General features: G+C 43.3%; 1 protein-coding gene across 1 annotated transcript in view; it reads left to right on the forward strand.

Moving 5' to 3' along the window:
• The window catches only part of GTF2E2 (general transcription factor IIE subunit 2), a 135,724-nt gene extending 118,995 nt beyond the window's left edge, over nucleotides 1-16,729 (forward strand). Inside the window, exons 6-8 of the mRNA XM_077476119.1 lie at nucleotides 3,692-3,785; nucleotides 15,022-15,137; nucleotides 16,158-16,729. Of these exons, the coding sequence (XP_077332245.1) occupies nucleotides 3,692-3,785; nucleotides 15,022-15,137; nucleotides 16,158-16,277 (330 nt within the window). The 3' untranslated portion in view covers nucleotides 16,278-16,729. The remainder of the gene's footprint in view (nucleotides 1-3,691; nucleotides 3,786-15,021; nucleotides 15,138-16,157) is intronic.
• The last annotated feature ends 911 nt before the right edge of the window (nucleotides 16,730-17,640 follow it).

A 17,640-nucleotide genomic window follows, 5' to 3' on the forward strand; every position in this document is an offset into this window, starting at 1 on the left:
TTAATAAGACACATGGCCAATCGTTAAAATGAGAAGAAAAGAGGTTTAACCTTAAACTGTGTAGAGGGTTCTTTACTGTAAGTGCGGCAAGGATGTGGCATTCCCTTCCACAGGTGGTGGTTTCAGCAGGGGGGCATCGATAGTTTCAAAAAACTATTAGATAAGCACTGGAACGACCACAACATAGAGGGATATTCAATGTAATACTGACATATAATCACACACATAGATTGGACTTGTGTCTTTTTTCAACCTCATCTACTATGTAACTATATGTAATATGGATAGACTGCAAAAAATAATAGTGCACGTAAATCAAAGCTTAATTGTGGGGATAGACATACTCTTCATTGAAGAGTTGCTAAATGACAAACTTCCACAGAAAATTGAATCGGCACCTTGCTAACTTGCTGCAATCGGGCTTGTATCCGGGGTCAGCACAGTAAGGCACAAAACCTGCTCCAAAGTCTAAGTATCATCTGGGCAACTGAGCAATGGAAAAAATGAATCCAGTCTGAGTCTTGTAATGTTTCCTACATCCAAATAGGTTTATATTCAGAAAATGCAAAGGATACATTCAATTTTCTATCCGTTGCCAGTGTTGGGAGTTTCATATCTATATGGGCAGCAATCATGTAGAAGTCTGGTCTTTTGGATATTCTACATCAGGGGGTATTGAATTAAAATTCACTAAGGTCCGACCTTCCAGCAGAGGTCTGAATCACGTCAAAAATAGAAAACCCATCATTGCCGTGCTAAAATAGGAGATGATAAAACCAAAATACAAATTCTGTATACAGCAATAAGTCCATGAGAACATCTAAAATATTAATGTTCAAATCCATGAAGAAATTCACCATAAAGTTCTTAAATATTTGTGTCTCAGTGACAAACGATTGTACAACAAAAGTGCACCTTCCACCTAGAAAAAAGGCCAGATGACTAAACTGCCTATTTATAGAAGCCTAGCAAAACTTGAATTGGTGTAATACACACGATCCGTAATACACAGGATGATGGAAGTATCAACACAGGTAGCTGTTCTGTTTCTCGCTCCCAAGTATGATAAAAGAAAGGAGAACAACGCCAACATAGCATAAAACCATGATGGTTTATTGAGGTAGCATAAGTCCAAACAGACAAGGATAAAAAGTTTCCAAGGTAAAAAACGATCTGCAGATCACACAGGAACTAGCGTGGTGAGAATTGACATAGACTCCACCCTACTAGTTTTATCATAATTGACACCCCTGATTAACAACTTTATTTATGTTGCATTTCTTCACAGATTTGAACATTAATATTTTAGATGTTCTCATTGGCTTATCACTGTATATATTATTTGTATTTTGGTTTTATTGCCTCCTATTTTAGCACAGCAATTCTGGGTTTTCTATTTTTTATGCATGAACATTCTGTTGTGGAATTGCCAGCTGTTGTTTTCATTTAGTATTTCACCTACACAATTTATATCCACTTTTTTTTTTACACTTGTCCACACATCCCAGCCCCCCCTCTCCTCTTATACCACAATACCATTCTTAAATCAGTGTTCTCTGCCTCTTCACAGTTAGGTTTTGAACCCCTCTTCACATCGGCCCCTTTTACATCCCCCCCCACTAGTGTCCTCCTCCTTTGCCCCCTTTCACATTACCCTTTAACAGAACTGCCCTCCTACCCTCCCACATTAGTGCTCTCTGTCCTTCTTACATCGCCTTCCCCCACGAGGGGGTCACAGTAGTGCTCACCGCCCCTTTACAACACACACACACACACGCACACGATCTCTGCCTGTTTACATCACCCCCCAGTAGTCCTTTCAGTCCATCACCCCCTTTTTACATCGCCCCCCCCCCCCCCCACACTTACCAAAGTAGACCTCTCTGTATCTTCACATTAGGCGGGAGCTGCCAACGTTAACTTTGCATATTAAAGAGCTGTTGATTGGTTTCTAGGACCGCTATGTGTCCTAGAAACTATTCATCTGCTAGTTACTATACAAAGTTACCCGCTCCCATCCTCCATGCAGTGCTACTGTGTTTCTCGCTCTTGATCTGTCATCTGTCCCACTTCCTGCTCTCTGCCCTGCCGTGGGGAAAGAAAGAAGCTCCTAAATGGCATGACCGCAGGGCCGGATGGGTCAGTGACTTGATCTAGACAGTGGTCTGCCATTTAGTGATGTTTGTTCTGCATGATCATGTTACAGTCAAGAAATTAAGCTTTTTAAAAGCACTAGGTGCACCCTGGAGTGCAGGCACTTCCTCAAATATTATACTGCAGGATGATCATACCCGTTTACACTGCTAAACCTATTGAAGAGTTGTTTCATGAACACAAAGAGCCACACACTTTCGTTTCCTCTGAAGTTACCACATCTTTGAATTTTTTTTTTTTTCATGGGAAATGCTGGGGTGCTAAGCAGATTTTCACCTCCTTCTCTGAATGCATTTTAAGATTTTGCAGTTCCAAAATAAACTTAATATGTTCTGAGGGCATACTTTCTATTAAGTGTTTATTATTATTATTATTATTATTTTGATTGTTTACTTTTTGTTTGCCCTCTTTACATAGACCATAAAACATGCTATGCCTCGGGACAATACGAACAGCTATCAAATGTATAAACTGTGAAAGACATTGCTTTTTAAAACATCTATTATATGTAACTCACTGTTACATATAATATTACTGTTGGGCATACCTTCCAAATGTGATTTTCAATTGTGTATTTAGTGGTTTTCCTGGAATTCAGCTTTAAAGGATAAGTTCACTTTTCTAAAAGAAAAATGCCTTTTTTTTTTTTTTTTTTTTTTGCAGGTAAAAAAATGTGCATTTATAATTGTGTTCTGTAAAGTAGGGGTCTCAAACTGGTGGCCCTCCAGCTGTTAAACTACAAATCCCTTGAAGTATTGCAAGTCTGACAGCTAAAAGCAGGACTCCCACAGGCAGAGGCATGATGGGACTTGTAGTTTCACAACAGCTGGAGGGCCGCTGGTTTGAGGCCCCTGCTGTAAAGCATTGCATCCATGATGAGCAGATCACAGGTGCAATCTCCTGCAGACTGTCAGTGTATTTGTCTGCTCATACCTCCTACGGGCAGGCAGTTACACAATGGCAGGAAGACTCAATGAACTGCCTAGAGCGATATCTAGTGCCCTGGTAGTTTATTGAAAACTACAAGCCATCTGCCGCAAAGGCTGTCGATACTTGTAGTTCATTTATTCACAGATCTCTGAATGATTGACATGGCCGTATTCTTTTCAAATTGTGATAGCGGATGTAGCGAGACAGCCCACTGTCACAATGAGAGGTGGGGGGGGGGGGGGTAAATCGACAAGAAGGTGCAGTAGGGGGAACATGTTACATGTTCCCAAAGGTGAACCTGTCCTTTGATTCTGTTTTCCTTTACATTTGTTTTTTTTCTGTTGAGCTGTTTGTTGTTAGTATTAAGTCCATACCAAGCATGAACATCTGTGGTATAGCTCACCAAATAAGAGACTGTGCATATTGCTGTTTTTGTTTATAGTAAAATAAGCTTTGCGTAATACAGCACACATCAATTTTTTTTTTTTCTTAACTTATTCTGAAGTGATGAAAGGTGTAATTTGATTTCTAGGGATAACTGCGAGAATGCTGATGTTGCTCATTATACATCTCATTTATGATTCTTATGTACTTTATTTCACACAAGGCACTGGGGGACCAGATTACATTTGTCACGAGACCGGACAAGAAGAAAATCCTTTTTTACAATGACAAAAGCTGCCAATTTACTGTAGATGAAGGTAACGCACGTTTCAGCATTTAATTGCAAATGGCAAAATAAATTTTACTTAGAGGAAATAGTTAAAGATTTTTCTTGACTACATATACTTGTTTGGCATCAATAAAGCATTGAAGTGCTTGGGTCAACATCGACTAGAAATGCTAATTGAAGATTACTGAAAATGTTTATTTTTCTCATTCATTGAGGGACACAGTAAATCTTACACCTTTAGGTTATCCCTCTGCCCACAGGTTTGTATCCAGGAGCAAGGATCTACTGGCAGAAGCAATGGATGCTCTGCTGCCTTGGAGGGATCTGTACACAAGAGCTGCACAATTCTGGCTAAAATGAGAATTACAATTTTTTTGCATAGAATAAAGATCACAATTCTCGCGGCATAACATCATCTTTCAAATTCTACAAAAAAATTGGGCTAACTTTACTGTTTCGTTTTTTTTTTTTTTTATTATTCATTGAAGTGTATTTTTTCCCCAAACATTGCGTTTGAAAGACCGCTGCACGAATACAGTGTGATATAAAATATTGCAATCACCTTTTTATTCCATAGGGTCTCTGCTAAAAAAAAATATATATATGATGTTTTTTTTCTAAGTAATTTTCTAGCAAAAAAATACTGATTTTAACTTTGCAAGAAACAAGTGTCAGAAAAGGGTTTAGTCTTCAAGTGGTTAACTTCCTTCCCTCATTTACACACTAAAGTTTATTCCTTTAATCTAAGAACAAAAAGTTACAATGTTTATATATTATCTACCAGCTGCTGACAAAGTTGTGAATTTTTTTTTTTCTTTTGACTGCTGAGTGAGCAGAGAACTCTCTAAAGTTGTTACATGAATGAATCGGGAAATTCTGCATAGAGATCGTGAGGGGGGGTTGAATTGAGATCATGATTTTTTAACGATTAATCGTGCAGCTCTACCGTACACCTTTCCTCTTTTATAACTCCTACCTTGTCTGCTTCACAGGATCACATAGTGGGATTCCTCATTGCTCTGGGTTCACAGGCAGATGTGGTACCCAGATCTGGTAAGATGTCTAGCAAGCTGTCTGGATCTACTGTCCCAAGGGCCGATTTGCCACCCTACTTAGTTGCTGGTTTTAATGTCATGGCCATTGAAGCCTAGGTTCTAAGGAACAGGGGCATCTTGGTTTGGGATTACTGTGATGTTCAGTGCTATGAAGTCTATTTCCTGTAGGTCTATGGTTGTATGTGGAAGGCATACTTCACTTTTGTGTGAGTCTTGAGGCTTACAATTCTGAAGCTTCCCAGTGGGATGGATTCTCTTTCTTGTGGTTGAATCTTGACCAGCATTTGGGTCCTAGCACCATCAAAAGTTTCTTTACTTTCTATCGTGTTTCAAAGGCTGTTGGCTTCACACGCTCTATTTAGGATCTTTGTGCAGGGATTTTTCCTATGTGGTTCACCTGTTAGTGGAATTTGAATCTGGCAATTTAGAAGCCTCCATTTGAACCTGTTAGAGATATTCCTCTCTCTTCTCTCAGCAACCACATTGCTTTCTTGTAGCTATTATCACTGCACGGTGACTGTCTCAACTGGTGCCCTTGTCTTGCATATGGACAAGGTGGTGTTGCAGCCCAGGACTTCCTTCTTTCTTAAGGTAGTCTCTACCCTTCACCTTAACCGGTACAATTGTTCTCCTGTCCCTTTCAGCTACTGAGTCTGTCAGAACTGCTGCTTACCACCTTGTAATTTTGGATAGGACCCACAATGGCACCCCAGCTTTGGGTTCAAACCGTTGTTTAGGCTTATAATCTTAAAGTGTATTTTCACTTGCTCTCAAATTGGAATCTATGTTTATATTTTTTACATGACCCCATTCACTTAGCATAACTTGCAAGCATTCTTGCATTGTATGTTAACGAGGATAGACTTAGGACAGGCTCACTCTGACGTTGTTCAAAAAACCTTGCCATCAGCCATATAACGCCTCCTCCTGAGAAACATCTTCAACATTAGAACTATATATATATATATATATATATATATATATATATATATATATAATATATTTTTTGGGGTGTGGAAACACACAGACATAGTGGGGGTTTTCCAAATTTAAATGCAAAATTGGTAATACCCTTGCAGGATTGGGTACTTCCCTTTCCTGTTGAAGAGGAAGTAAACCCTGATGGGTTTACTTCCTCTTTGATTCCCTGCAAAGGTAAAGCATAATGGACTACTATTACCTGACACAGGAGCCAGCGAAGTCACCGCGGTCCCCTTGTGTACGGAGCCTCCATCTTCTTGGTGGGTCTCGCTGCTCCGGTGCTGTCATTCGACGGAGCCGCAATGACGTCACTCCCGCGCATGCACATGGGAGCCACCACTCATGGCACATCGCCGTTAACAGCACGCGCTCAGTGCGCCTGCGCTCTGCTGTCTACGGTGCATGCGCTGTAGACAGCGGTGCCTGTCTTTTGTCAAATATCTCCTAAACCGTGTAGGTTAATCTAGGCTTACCTGTAGGTCAAAGTGGTTTGTAAGGGTTTACAACCACTTTAAAGCTCACTTTTCTTAAGCTGTGAGCGACTTTTCAGCCTCTGTTTTCTCAATGTTGCAAGGCTGCCAGGTCTTCTGTTCTCACGTTCCCTAAGTTCTACCTTGAGGGAATTTCTGCCCCTTCTTTTGCCACCTTGAGGCGTAAGGTCATTCGGGCAGTTCTTTAATCCCTTCCCGTCACTGCCTCCCAGCCTTTAAGAGCCTCTAAATGCCCGGAGATGGGCTTAATTTGGTTGCTGCGATTGGCTTTCAAGTATGCATTGGGAGCTTTCCAGTCTCCAGCGGTGATTGTGCTGGGAGCGTGCAGGGTGCGTGCTCTCGGCACAGAAAACTGTTTACATAAGGCTGCATAAATGAGGTCTCTCAGCATTAAAACCCACCTGCCAAGATGCGCCATATCGGGAAGTGGATAAGCTGCAAGAAGTCCCCATTTCTCGTTATATTAGGCCTTTTGTCTATTTGCTGTTTCTCACGTCTCATTTGGGCTTCTTTTGGAAGACCAGAAGGTTTAAGACTTCCTTTGTTCCTCAATGGACAAAAGAGAAAATAGTATTTTTGTACTCTCATTCTTTTCTCAGTGTCCATTGAGGGACACAGGTTCCATCTCCTAAGATCATACCCTTGTTGCTGCTTTGCTACAGCATGCTGGTAGAATTAGACTGGGTTCACACATATGCGTCTGTGGTTTGTAGTCTGGAGTCTGGTGCGTTTCTTTTTACCATTTCAGGTGTGATTCAGGTGCAAATCTTTGCCTGAGTTTGCACCTGAACCTGACCATAAAAGGCACAGGACCATTTTCAAAAACGCTCCTTGACTGCCCCATACATGTGTGAACTTGCTTCATTAAAAGCCGGTCACATTTACATGCTATGCGAATTTGATGCGGTTAAAAAAGCATCCGTGAATGGCTTAACATATGTGAACATTTTTATACTGTAATTTTTAGTGAATTAAATGTCTTCTGCCTTGCTGGGCTGGCATCCTTGGCCCAATTCTTGGCCAGGATGCTGTCTGCATGGAGTTTGCATGTTCTTCCTGCACTTGCGTGGATTTCCTCTGGGTACCCTGTTTTCCTCTATTTCCTCTAATGACATGCTTGTAGGTTAAAGCGGTTGTATACCGCTGAAATATTTTTTTTTTTAACTCACCTGCAAAGGAATAGGCATAATGAGCTAGTATGCACCGCATACTAGCTCATTATGAAATACTTGCCTTAGAACGAGGCCCCGACATCTGGCCCGATCCACGCCGAGGGAGCTGACATGTTCCCTCTGCATTTCTTCGGGGTATCGCGGCTCTGGCCACTCACAGCGCCGGAGCCAGCGAAGTCATAGTCACTCCCGCGCATGTGCACGGGAGATTTCTTCCCGTCAGGGTCCGGAGTCTGCCGGACTTCCAGCCGAGAATCCCCTGTGCGCATGCGCCGCTGCAGTCAGCGGCGCATTGCGAGGGGAATATCTCCTAAACCGTACAGGTTTAGGAGATATTTTTTTCACCTACAGCTAAGCCTTATTATAGGCTTTCCTGTAGGTAAAAGTACCTAAATCGACTATACAACCACTTTAAATGGCTTCACTCTAGGTTGGCCCTGGTGTGTGTGTGTGTGTGTGTGTGTGTGTGTGTGTGTGTGTGTGTATAAACTAGACCTCTTTAGGGCAGGGACTGATGTGACTGTACAGTAATTAAAGAGCTGTATAAATTGGCACAATATACTGTACATGTCCATAATAATAATTCAAATGACCTAGATTATGTGAATGTGACTCGGGCCAATTATCTAGTATGCTGTGTTAATTCTTATTTCCACTGGGTGGCAGCAGATACACTTTGCGTTCTTTTTTTTTTCTTCTTTCTCATCTCACCACTGTAGCAGGATTTTCAGTCTGTTGTAAACAGTGGTGGTCTCTTGATAAACATGGATATAATGCTATAATTATTTTCATAAATTGGTTCTGCAGTGCTGTATAAGAACATGATATGTCCATATCAAACCTATTGTGTGTATATAACAAATTTGACTATAAATCTGACAGTAGATACTTGAGATCAATCTGATGTATCTATATGATCTGGCTACTAGACTCCTTTTTCCCTTAATTTTTTCTATTCTGAGCTTACCACATTTTCTTTACTGATCTTAATACATATACACATTCTTGTTAATTATATGGGGGAGAGAAAAGTGTGCCAGATACTACTGGTGTTCCCTTTCATATTACAAGTTTGGCTCAGTAAATGTGATTCAGTCATCGGCTGAGGCACTTTGCAGTCCTAAACAATAGTGCTGTGTTGCTGATGCCGAGTTCGATGCCCACCACAGCATGAGCTGCATGGATTTCTCCCAGGTGATCAATTTTATTTTCCATAATGAAAGTTAATGGTGGGGGGTTCTTGCCCAACAAGCTTCAAAGTTAAGTATATCTCACATGGTTCACACTTACTACAGACCTAAATCGGATTCTTCTTTTCATTTCAGTTTTGGCGAACCTGATTACTGCCAGTTTTTGGATCATGCTTTGCTTCAGATACTTGGTCCTTAGGCCCTTTGTTGAAACACAGTATCTAACGTTAAAGGAATGTTTTAAATGTAGCTGAATTAGAGCTGTAATTTTTAGTGAACCTGTAAGCAGTTGTCCTGTTGTGTGTTTTTCACTTTTTTCATATAGCTTTCTCACACGTCCTAGGAACTTGATGGGATTTTTTTTTTAATCCTCTGCTGTGTCTCTACTATATTTGGCTCCTGTGCTAAGATTTGCCACCATTGTGGTTACAGAAGCATTTAATTTCCAACTGTTTCCCTCATCTCTCAACCAAGGCCCAGAATAGCAGGAATACCAAATGAAAGCTGTGGCAGGAACCATTCACTTTCCCATCATTCTTGGGCTATAGATAACATTCGCATTGTCAACAAGGACTACACACCATTCATAAATACACAAGTACACAATAGCACCTGCTTGACTCACTATAGTGTGTATTATGTCCAATATCAGGCTGTCATCGAATCTAACCAAGGTCACTACATGGACTCACTGGCATTTATTACTCACATATACTGTCTGTCTGCACTAATATTGCTACAGATCATTCCTACGGAGTAGGAGAAATTACTCAAATATAGAGGAGTACTATGTAGAAAGTAGAGAATTGAAAAGATTCTGAGTCATGGGGTACCCAAAATTGGTAAACCTGGAAAAAAGTTGAATTCAAACCCTACAACAAGATAGGAGGGAAATACGCCAAATAGAGAGCGAGAGGACACACAAAGCTCAGAGAGGATTGGGCTTATGACCACATATGGTATACACTAGTACCAGTACAGCCCCTTTTGAATAGTCACTGGCATATTTTGATACTGGACAGTAGATTAAAAAGTATCTTGGGTACAAAACCCTGGGTGATAGCCCAGAGTGCACCAACTATATGGGCACACTGGTGCACAGTATGTATACGAGTAGCCAGTGGGAGATACCATGCCGTACATTTTGAACAGTGCCATAACTCTTCTCTGAAAGGGTTAAAATGTGCAGCTCTGTACCAGTTGAATTTGTCAGAAAGGAGGGGGGAGAAAGATAAAAATCCTCCTCAGGAAAGGTGGATTTTCTAGTTAAATACAACCGTGGCCAAAAGTTTTGATATGGACACATATAAATTTCTCTTACGTTCACTGACTCACACAGCTCCTTTACTTTAGACCGTCGGGTTGTTACGCCACCTTCAGGAGAGGACTAGGCAGAACATGTTAACATGTACAAAGAAACATAACTTTCTAGTTCCGCCCAAGGGGTGGTCCCTTCAGTAACAACCCCCCAGCCTGCATCCTGCAGCCTCAGTTTTTTTCTGCCTAGTGAAGGAGATGGATCTAGGAACCCTGCGAGCCCACCGGTCCGGGAATTTTTTTCTGCAGAAGTTGGCTTTTGCGCAAGTTTAAAGGGATTGTAAAGTTACATTTTTTTTTTTTTTTTTAAATAACATGTTATACTTGCCTCCACTGTGCAGCTCGTTTTGCACAGAGTGTCCCCGAACCTGCTCTTCTGGGGTCCCTCGGCGGCTGTCTCTGCTTCCTCCCGCAGGTACTTCTCACGTTCATGCGAGCTCCCTCACATGGTGAGAAGCATCTGCGGGCACACTCCCGTGATACAGCCAGCGGCTATAGCCGCTTGCTGTATCACACGGCCCCGCCCCCAGCGATCCGCGTCAGTGGATGTGATTGACAGCAGCGCGAGCCAATGGCTGTGCTGCTTTCCATCCATCCACTCCAGCCAATCAGCGGCCAGGCTGAGTGGTGAAGAAGAACGGCGGGGCCGAGCGCGGGATTTTCGAGGGGTGAGGTAAGTAAAACGGGGGGGGGGGGGGGGGGGCTCGGGGCGCAGGCAGTGTCAGATGTTTTTTCACCTTAATGCATAGAATGTATTAAAGTGAAAAAACATTTACCTTTACAACCCCTTTAAGATCCTGTGATCTGCTATCAACAGCTGGCTGGGTGACAGGCTGGATACCCTTGTCCTTGTAGTCCCCAGCCTGGCCAGCGAGCGTGTGCAGACCATAGCCACGTGCTGGGTCGGCCACGACATGCCCCTCAGGCTCCAGGGGAGGCCGGTGAGCGCAATGCTCCAGGGCGCACATATGACCGGGCTACTGATGTCTGCGTCAGTGTGCTGCATGGGCTACTGAGCGGTGTATGTACCATAGACAGGGGTCCCCTGGGAGGCTCTAACCTTGGGTGGGGTGCTGCGCTGGGTGGCTGTGCCCCTGGGTGTCTGTTGTCTCTCCGCTGGGTGTCTGGAGGTCTGCTATTGCTGATCGCCATACAGCTGTCTGCTGCCATTTTCTCTGCCCCTTTTCACTGTTCTCCTCTGTGTACAGTTGTTTGGTGGCCATGTTTGATGTGACCAGGGAGAAGCATGGTCAGGAACCATTTTTCTGTAGTGTGAAAATGGCTGTCATTTTCCCTGTGTTTGTCCTTTATGCTGGACGCTCGACAACCTTTTTGTTTTAGCCATAGCGCGGTTTTTATGCCCAGCGCTGATCCCTGAGGCTCAGTACAGTGCGGTTTCCTCTCAGACACCTGGGACCTGACACAGGCACTACTAGCTGGATGGCATGGAATTTAGTCAGGGTGGTGAGTCCTGCGGTGGGGGCCCCTCAGGACAGGTGTATAGTCCCACCCTCCTAACTGCTGCAGGCTAAGTCTCCAACAGGTGGCGGACAGGGTGGGTCAGCAAGGCTTCAGAAACTGGTGTTTCTTCCCCCGAACTCCAGGCAATTGCAACCAGTTTGCCTGCAAACAGTGCAGTGCTTCTGGACGCAAAGGTGGTAAAAAGCGGCGGCCCCTGCCCCCGTCCTCTGGGGAGAGCTCTGACGCAGACTCGGGCCCCGCTGAGACTGGTGGCTCCTGTTCTGTCGTTTCAGATGACGCTGACCAGGATCGATCGGACAGTGAGGATGTGTCCCCGTACGGGTCCGCGCGTGACAAAGCGCTAATTGGAGCACGTATCACAGCTGTGTGTGATACCCTGAAGATTCGGGATACAGCAGATTCCTCTGATGTAGCGGCCCCTTTTGGGTCCCGTAAGCCAGCCCGTGCACCGAAGGTGTTTCCGTATCATCTGACTTATTTCGATAAGTTCATATACAAGGAATGGGGTAGACCGCAATGGACCTTTTTGGTCCCAAAATATATGGCGGTGCGTTACCCCTTTTAGGAGAGCCTTCTGAAAAAATGGTCGGCTCCTCCAGTCGTGGACCCCCCTGTATCCAGGTTAAATAAAGTAACCACGATCCCAGTAGAGGGGACCCCTGCCTTTAAGGACCCCACGGACAGGAGGGCCGAGGCAGTGGCCATTCCTTGTTTCCGGTTGTGGGGTCAGCAATGCGACCAGTACTGGCCTCTGCACTTGTGTCACAGACACTTACTGAGTGGGCAAAACCTTTGCACCACAAATTGGGGGAGCAACAGGCTTCTCCTGTCTGCGTGGAACTAGCAGACCAGTTAGTGCAAGGCCTTAAGTGCATTTGTGACTCGGCCCTGGATACCCTCCCTCTGTTATCCAGGGCTTCAGTGTCAGCAGTGGTGCTGAGGTGCCTGATTTGGCTAAAATGCTGGTCTAAGGAGCCATGCCGTAAGCAAGGGCCCTCATTGTCCACACAAAAAAGGCTTTTTCGTCAACCCGGGGCTTTGGCTATACATCCCCAGGTCAAAAGCATCCCTGGAACCGCAAGCCTAACAAGCCGCTGTGAGCAACAGTGCTACCGCATGAAGGTTTGCCCTCGCCTGTCTCACGGGTGGGTGGTCGCCTTTGGAAGTTTGCAGCCCAGTGGGCCTCTCGGCTGTCCGACCAATGGGTTTGCGAACTGATTTCCTCTGGCTACAAGATAGTTCCTCTCTTGGCCACCAAACAGATTCTTACCCTCCAGCATACCCTTATTCCCGGGCTGCCGGGAGGCCCTCATGGGGGCGGTAAGGGAGCTACTAAGTCGCGGGGTGATAGTACCTGTTCTGGAGCCGGAAAGATTCCAGGTGTTCTACACAAACCTGTTTGGACGTACCCCTTCCTTTTTGGGAACTACAATCTTGGACCTAAAAGCCCTCAATTGCTTTGTGAAAGTGCACAGGTTCAGAATGGAATCAGTTCAGTAGTCGCTGCACTCCATCAAGGGGACTTCCTGGCGTCCTTGGACATCCAGGATGCGTACCTGCACATACTTGTATGCCTACGGCATCAGAGGTTTCTGCGATTTGCAGTTGGAGATGACCACTAACAGTTTGCAGCTCTCCCTTTTGGCTTGGCATCAGCCCCCCAAGTCTTTACCAAGGTATTGGCTCAAGTTCTGGCGTTGCTGCGACAATGTGGGATCGCAATCATAGGTTACCTAGACGATCTCCTCTTGAGAGCGTTTTCTGCCTCAGAATTAAAGGAGGATGTGGCGATCACCATGCAGACCCTGCAGGAATTTGGGTGGCTATTTGCCCTAAAAAAGTCGGTGCTTATACCGACTCAATTACTGGAGTACCTAGGCTTACTGCTGGACTCCATGGAAGTGAGAGTGTTTCTCCCCCCAGACAAGCTGCAGACTCTCAGAGCCGCAGTAAAACTGTTGATAAACCGCAGGTGGTCGTCGCTACGCTTCTGCATGCAAGTCCTGGGGCTCATGGTGGAGGCAGTGCCGTACGCCCAGTTTCACACCAGAGTCTTGCAGAAGGAGACCTTGTTGAAATGGGACAAATCTCCGTTATCCCTGGATCGGCAGATTCGGGTGAGCCAGTCAGTCAGGAACTCCCTGCTCTGGTGGCTGAGATCCCTGGCACTTCGGTCCGAGAAGTCGTTCCTACCTCCACATTGGACAGTGATCACAACGGACGCCAGCCTGACCGGCTGGGGTGGAGTACTGGGAGCACAGTCGACCCAGAGTCTCTGGTCGGGGAGGAATCCAAGTTGCTGATCAATGTGCTCGAGCTACGAGTGATCAGGCTATGCCTCTCCATATGGTCAATGAGAGTGTCCGATCAGGATCCAGTGAGACAACGCTACAGCGGTGGCATATGTCAATCATCAATCATCATAGCTCCCCAGACCTTAATCCCATTAAGAACTTGTGGTCAATCCTCAAGAGGCAGGCGATCACAGAAAACCCCACAAATTCAGACTAACTCCAAGCATTGATTATGCAAGGATGGATGGGCTGCCATGAGTCAGGATGTGGCCCATAAGTTGATTTGACAGCATGCCAGGGTGAATTTCAGAGGTTTTGAAAAAGAAAGGTCAACACTGCAAATATTGACTCTTTGCATAAACGTAATGTAGTTGACAATATAAGCTATATTAATACATTTTTTATGAAATTATTAATAAGACTTAAGAATCAAAGCAGAAGGCAGAAGTACAGAATCACATATATGTATATACACGTTATTCTGCACAGGAGGGTCATCCTCTAGCAGTAAATTTGCTATGGGGGTAAATGCTCAAGGAACACCAAAAACATGTTCTTTTCTGATCTCTTCATATATTAATAGAGGGATCCCCTTGACACGTTATTTGAATGCAACGTAGTCCTTTACAGAGCCTATCTTATGCTCTGTCTTTTGGTGACATCTGGTATTGTGATGCCACAGAGGATCCCACCACAGAAAGTGTCACTAGGTAGAGAGAGATCATGGGGGTAGAAGTAATTTTATTTTTCTTGGAAATTCTATATAAAGGGGAAAAAAAAGACATTACAATTATATTATTTGTGACTACATTTCTTCAAGTTATACTGTCTGAAACCTTTCACTTATTCAACAACTTAAATTATGATCTTTGTTTCATTTATAGACCTGTATTCATTAGTACAGGTAACCGTCTGTTAGTTGCAAGACTGAGTGCTTTTCTTTTTCTCCCATTATTTTACCTTCTGTATACCACAGCCAGAAAAGAAGTATACACAGAGAATGTTTATTGCCAGTGTAGTGATGTGTATAAAGTAGAAACAAGTGTAAATGTGCCCTAAAAGATGCTGTCAGCCTGGGTATTCATGCTCATGAAGCACACCAACTCATATACAATTATAATCCAATGATTATAGCTTATCTATCTTGGCTAAGTTATGGGTGTGGTTTGCATGGTTTACCTTATCACTACATCAGTCATAAATATTCTACTTTTATATCCTCTGTAATGGAATTTATTAGCTTATTCACCAGGCATGACATGTTTTATGTTTTATGTTTCAGAATTTCAGAAGCTATGGAGGAGTGTACCAGTTGACTCCATGGATGACGAAAAGATTGAGGACTATCTGAAGAGACAGGGCATTACCTCTATGCAGGAAACTGGACCAAAGAAAGTTGTATGTATTTCAGCAGCATTCTATACTACTTTTTTCCAAAAAGTTAAATTAAATTTGAGTTACAAAATGTATTAAAAATTGTGCGTATGCTGTGGCGTACTCCTGGCCTCTTCAAGCAGCTGTACTTTTCAAGATGTGCTATTCATTCACAATGGTCTTTATCTTCCACCTTCACAATCTCCATTGGATATAAGCATAATATGGTGCTGACCAATATACAGCTTTGATTTAGTGGATTTAGTCACTGGTGTGGACCTAGAGTTAAGGGGCATATGAGGCTGTGGACCCTAACTATTAAATGTAGCCACCAGGAAGTGGTGCAGAGCATTTCAGAAGGCAAGGAGCTTTCTGATAATTGGCTCATTATTCTGGCAAGAGTGGTGATAAATGGTAGCATGGTTCTTTGGAAAGGGTGACGATAATGGGAGGCATGGCTTTGTGGAAAGAGTGACAATATATGGGAAGTCTGAGAGGAGCAGTGCACACAATAAGGAACACCCAATCTGATTGCAAGATCCACGCACAGGTGGGTGGGCTTGGTGTGTTCGTACACACCAGAACAAGACAAATGAATGGATTGAGCCAGCAACGCTGTAGTCCGTATAACAATTTATTGGTGACTGGTAGGCTATATCTAAGGCTCGCGCTGAAACTCATCCGCTTTTTTGTTTTATTGCCAATCCTTTAATCAGTTGCCAATAAATTGTTATAAGGACTACAGTGTTGCCGGCTCAATCTTTCCATTTGTGGTGATTTAATGAGGGCCTGGATCTGTGGAGTATTGCTTAATGGAACATGGTTCTTTGGAAGAGTGGGGAATATTGGTGACTTTTTTTCCAAAGAAAAAAGTGTGAGTGGTGGTTAATGGGGACATTGTTCTGGGGAAAGTGTGTCTGTGTCTATTTTGTTAAAGCTGTCGGTATGTAAACTGTTCCCTAGACGTATGTATGCTATAAGTAGGTTTGATATAAATGAAACCTTGTGTACCCCATTATTAATCTCTTTATATAAATCTTTCAGATCCCAGTACAAAAGAGGAAGACGTCAAACTCACAGAAGAAACGCAGGTTTAAGACTCACAATGACCACTTGGCAGGAGTACTGAAAGATTACACAGATGTTACTCCTGGCAAACCGTAATGGTGCCGTCATCAGACATGAGGATGTTTACAGAGGAACCTCACCACAGAGTACTTAGTGCTTATTGCCTTTGAGTTTGGAAGATTCTCCTGATCAGTTAATTTATACATTCAAGTGTTACCTGTACCAGGGGTCAAAGGCAGACGGACTCCTGTCTTTTAGGATGTGGCCAAGTTATTAAACCTTGAATTACAATCACATGATTAAAATCAGTTTAGGGCTGACACCACCACAGTATGGCTTATAACGCAGGTCTTTATACTTGCACTCAGATCCCAACCGTGTCAAAGTTCAGCATCTGAGTTATGTCTTTATTGTATATAGCAACAGTTTGAGAGATTTTTTTTTTTTTTTCCCTTAGTGTGCCGTTACAGCCTCTATTTTATATGCAAATTTGCAATGTCTGTTTGCCTCTTGTTTATTAAAATAAAGGTAATTTCAGTTCTAGAGAATCGTGGTAATTTCATATTGCAAATGTACGCAGCCAATACGTGTTCTGTGAATGGAGGAAAAATGAATGAATGACAGGATCTCCCCTGCAAGCTTTGCGTTGGACAATAATAGTATACGTTTTGTTAATGGGAGAGGGGCAGAAAGGGGTGGGTGGTTGGCACAAATTCTTCACACTGCTCTGGGAGGTGTCTGGCAGCATAAAGGAAGGACTTGCATGGAGCTTGCAAGACATGGAACGCACACAATTACAGGTAACATTAACCATTACAGATGCGTTTTTAGTGATGCATACCCATAAAAATGCTGAATGTTAACCCAACTCTGGTCTGTTTTTTTTTTTTTTTTGTTTTGTTCTGTTTTATTTTGTTTTTATGTCCCAAGGAGGAAAAAAGACTATCTGCATTACTGATCTCTCCTTTGACACGGCTCCCTGCAGTACCCTGTAAATCACAAGATGTCCTTAGTATTCTGGATCAAATTTTTTACTCTGCTTTCCTCAATTTAAAAGACATACTTTGAGTTCAGAGCATTACCTAAAGAGCACACCAAAGACTTCTGAAAAGGCATGTAGCAAAAAAGATTAATTGGGCAAAAATACTCGGGGTAGAATTGAGTGGGGGAAGGGAAGTCTGGAGTTGAAAACTTATTATTATTATTAAGTTATTCCAACTTGCTTATCTGTGCTCCTAAAAATGACCAAGAGATCGGCCTGTGGCCTACACTATATTGTGTACACAACACTTAGCCCCCGCTCACACTGGTACAACTTGTCATGCAATTTGACAGTTCCAAATTGTATAACAAGTTGCACCCCCATTGTCGGCAATGGAACCGTTCATATTGGCATGATTCATGTCGCAGCGATTTATGAAAAAAGTTTTTGCACTAGTTTTTACCGATTTTTTTTTTT

The sequence above is a fragment of the Lithobates pipiens genome, unplaced genomic scaffold (assembly GCF_037356315.1).
Source record: "Lithobates pipiens isolate NorthernLeopardFrog02 unplaced genomic scaffold, aLitPip1_a1.2 Scaffold_13, whole genome shotgun sequence".
Taxonomy (NCBI): Eukaryota; Metazoa; Chordata; class Amphibia; order Anura; family Ranidae; genus Lithobates; species Lithobates pipiens.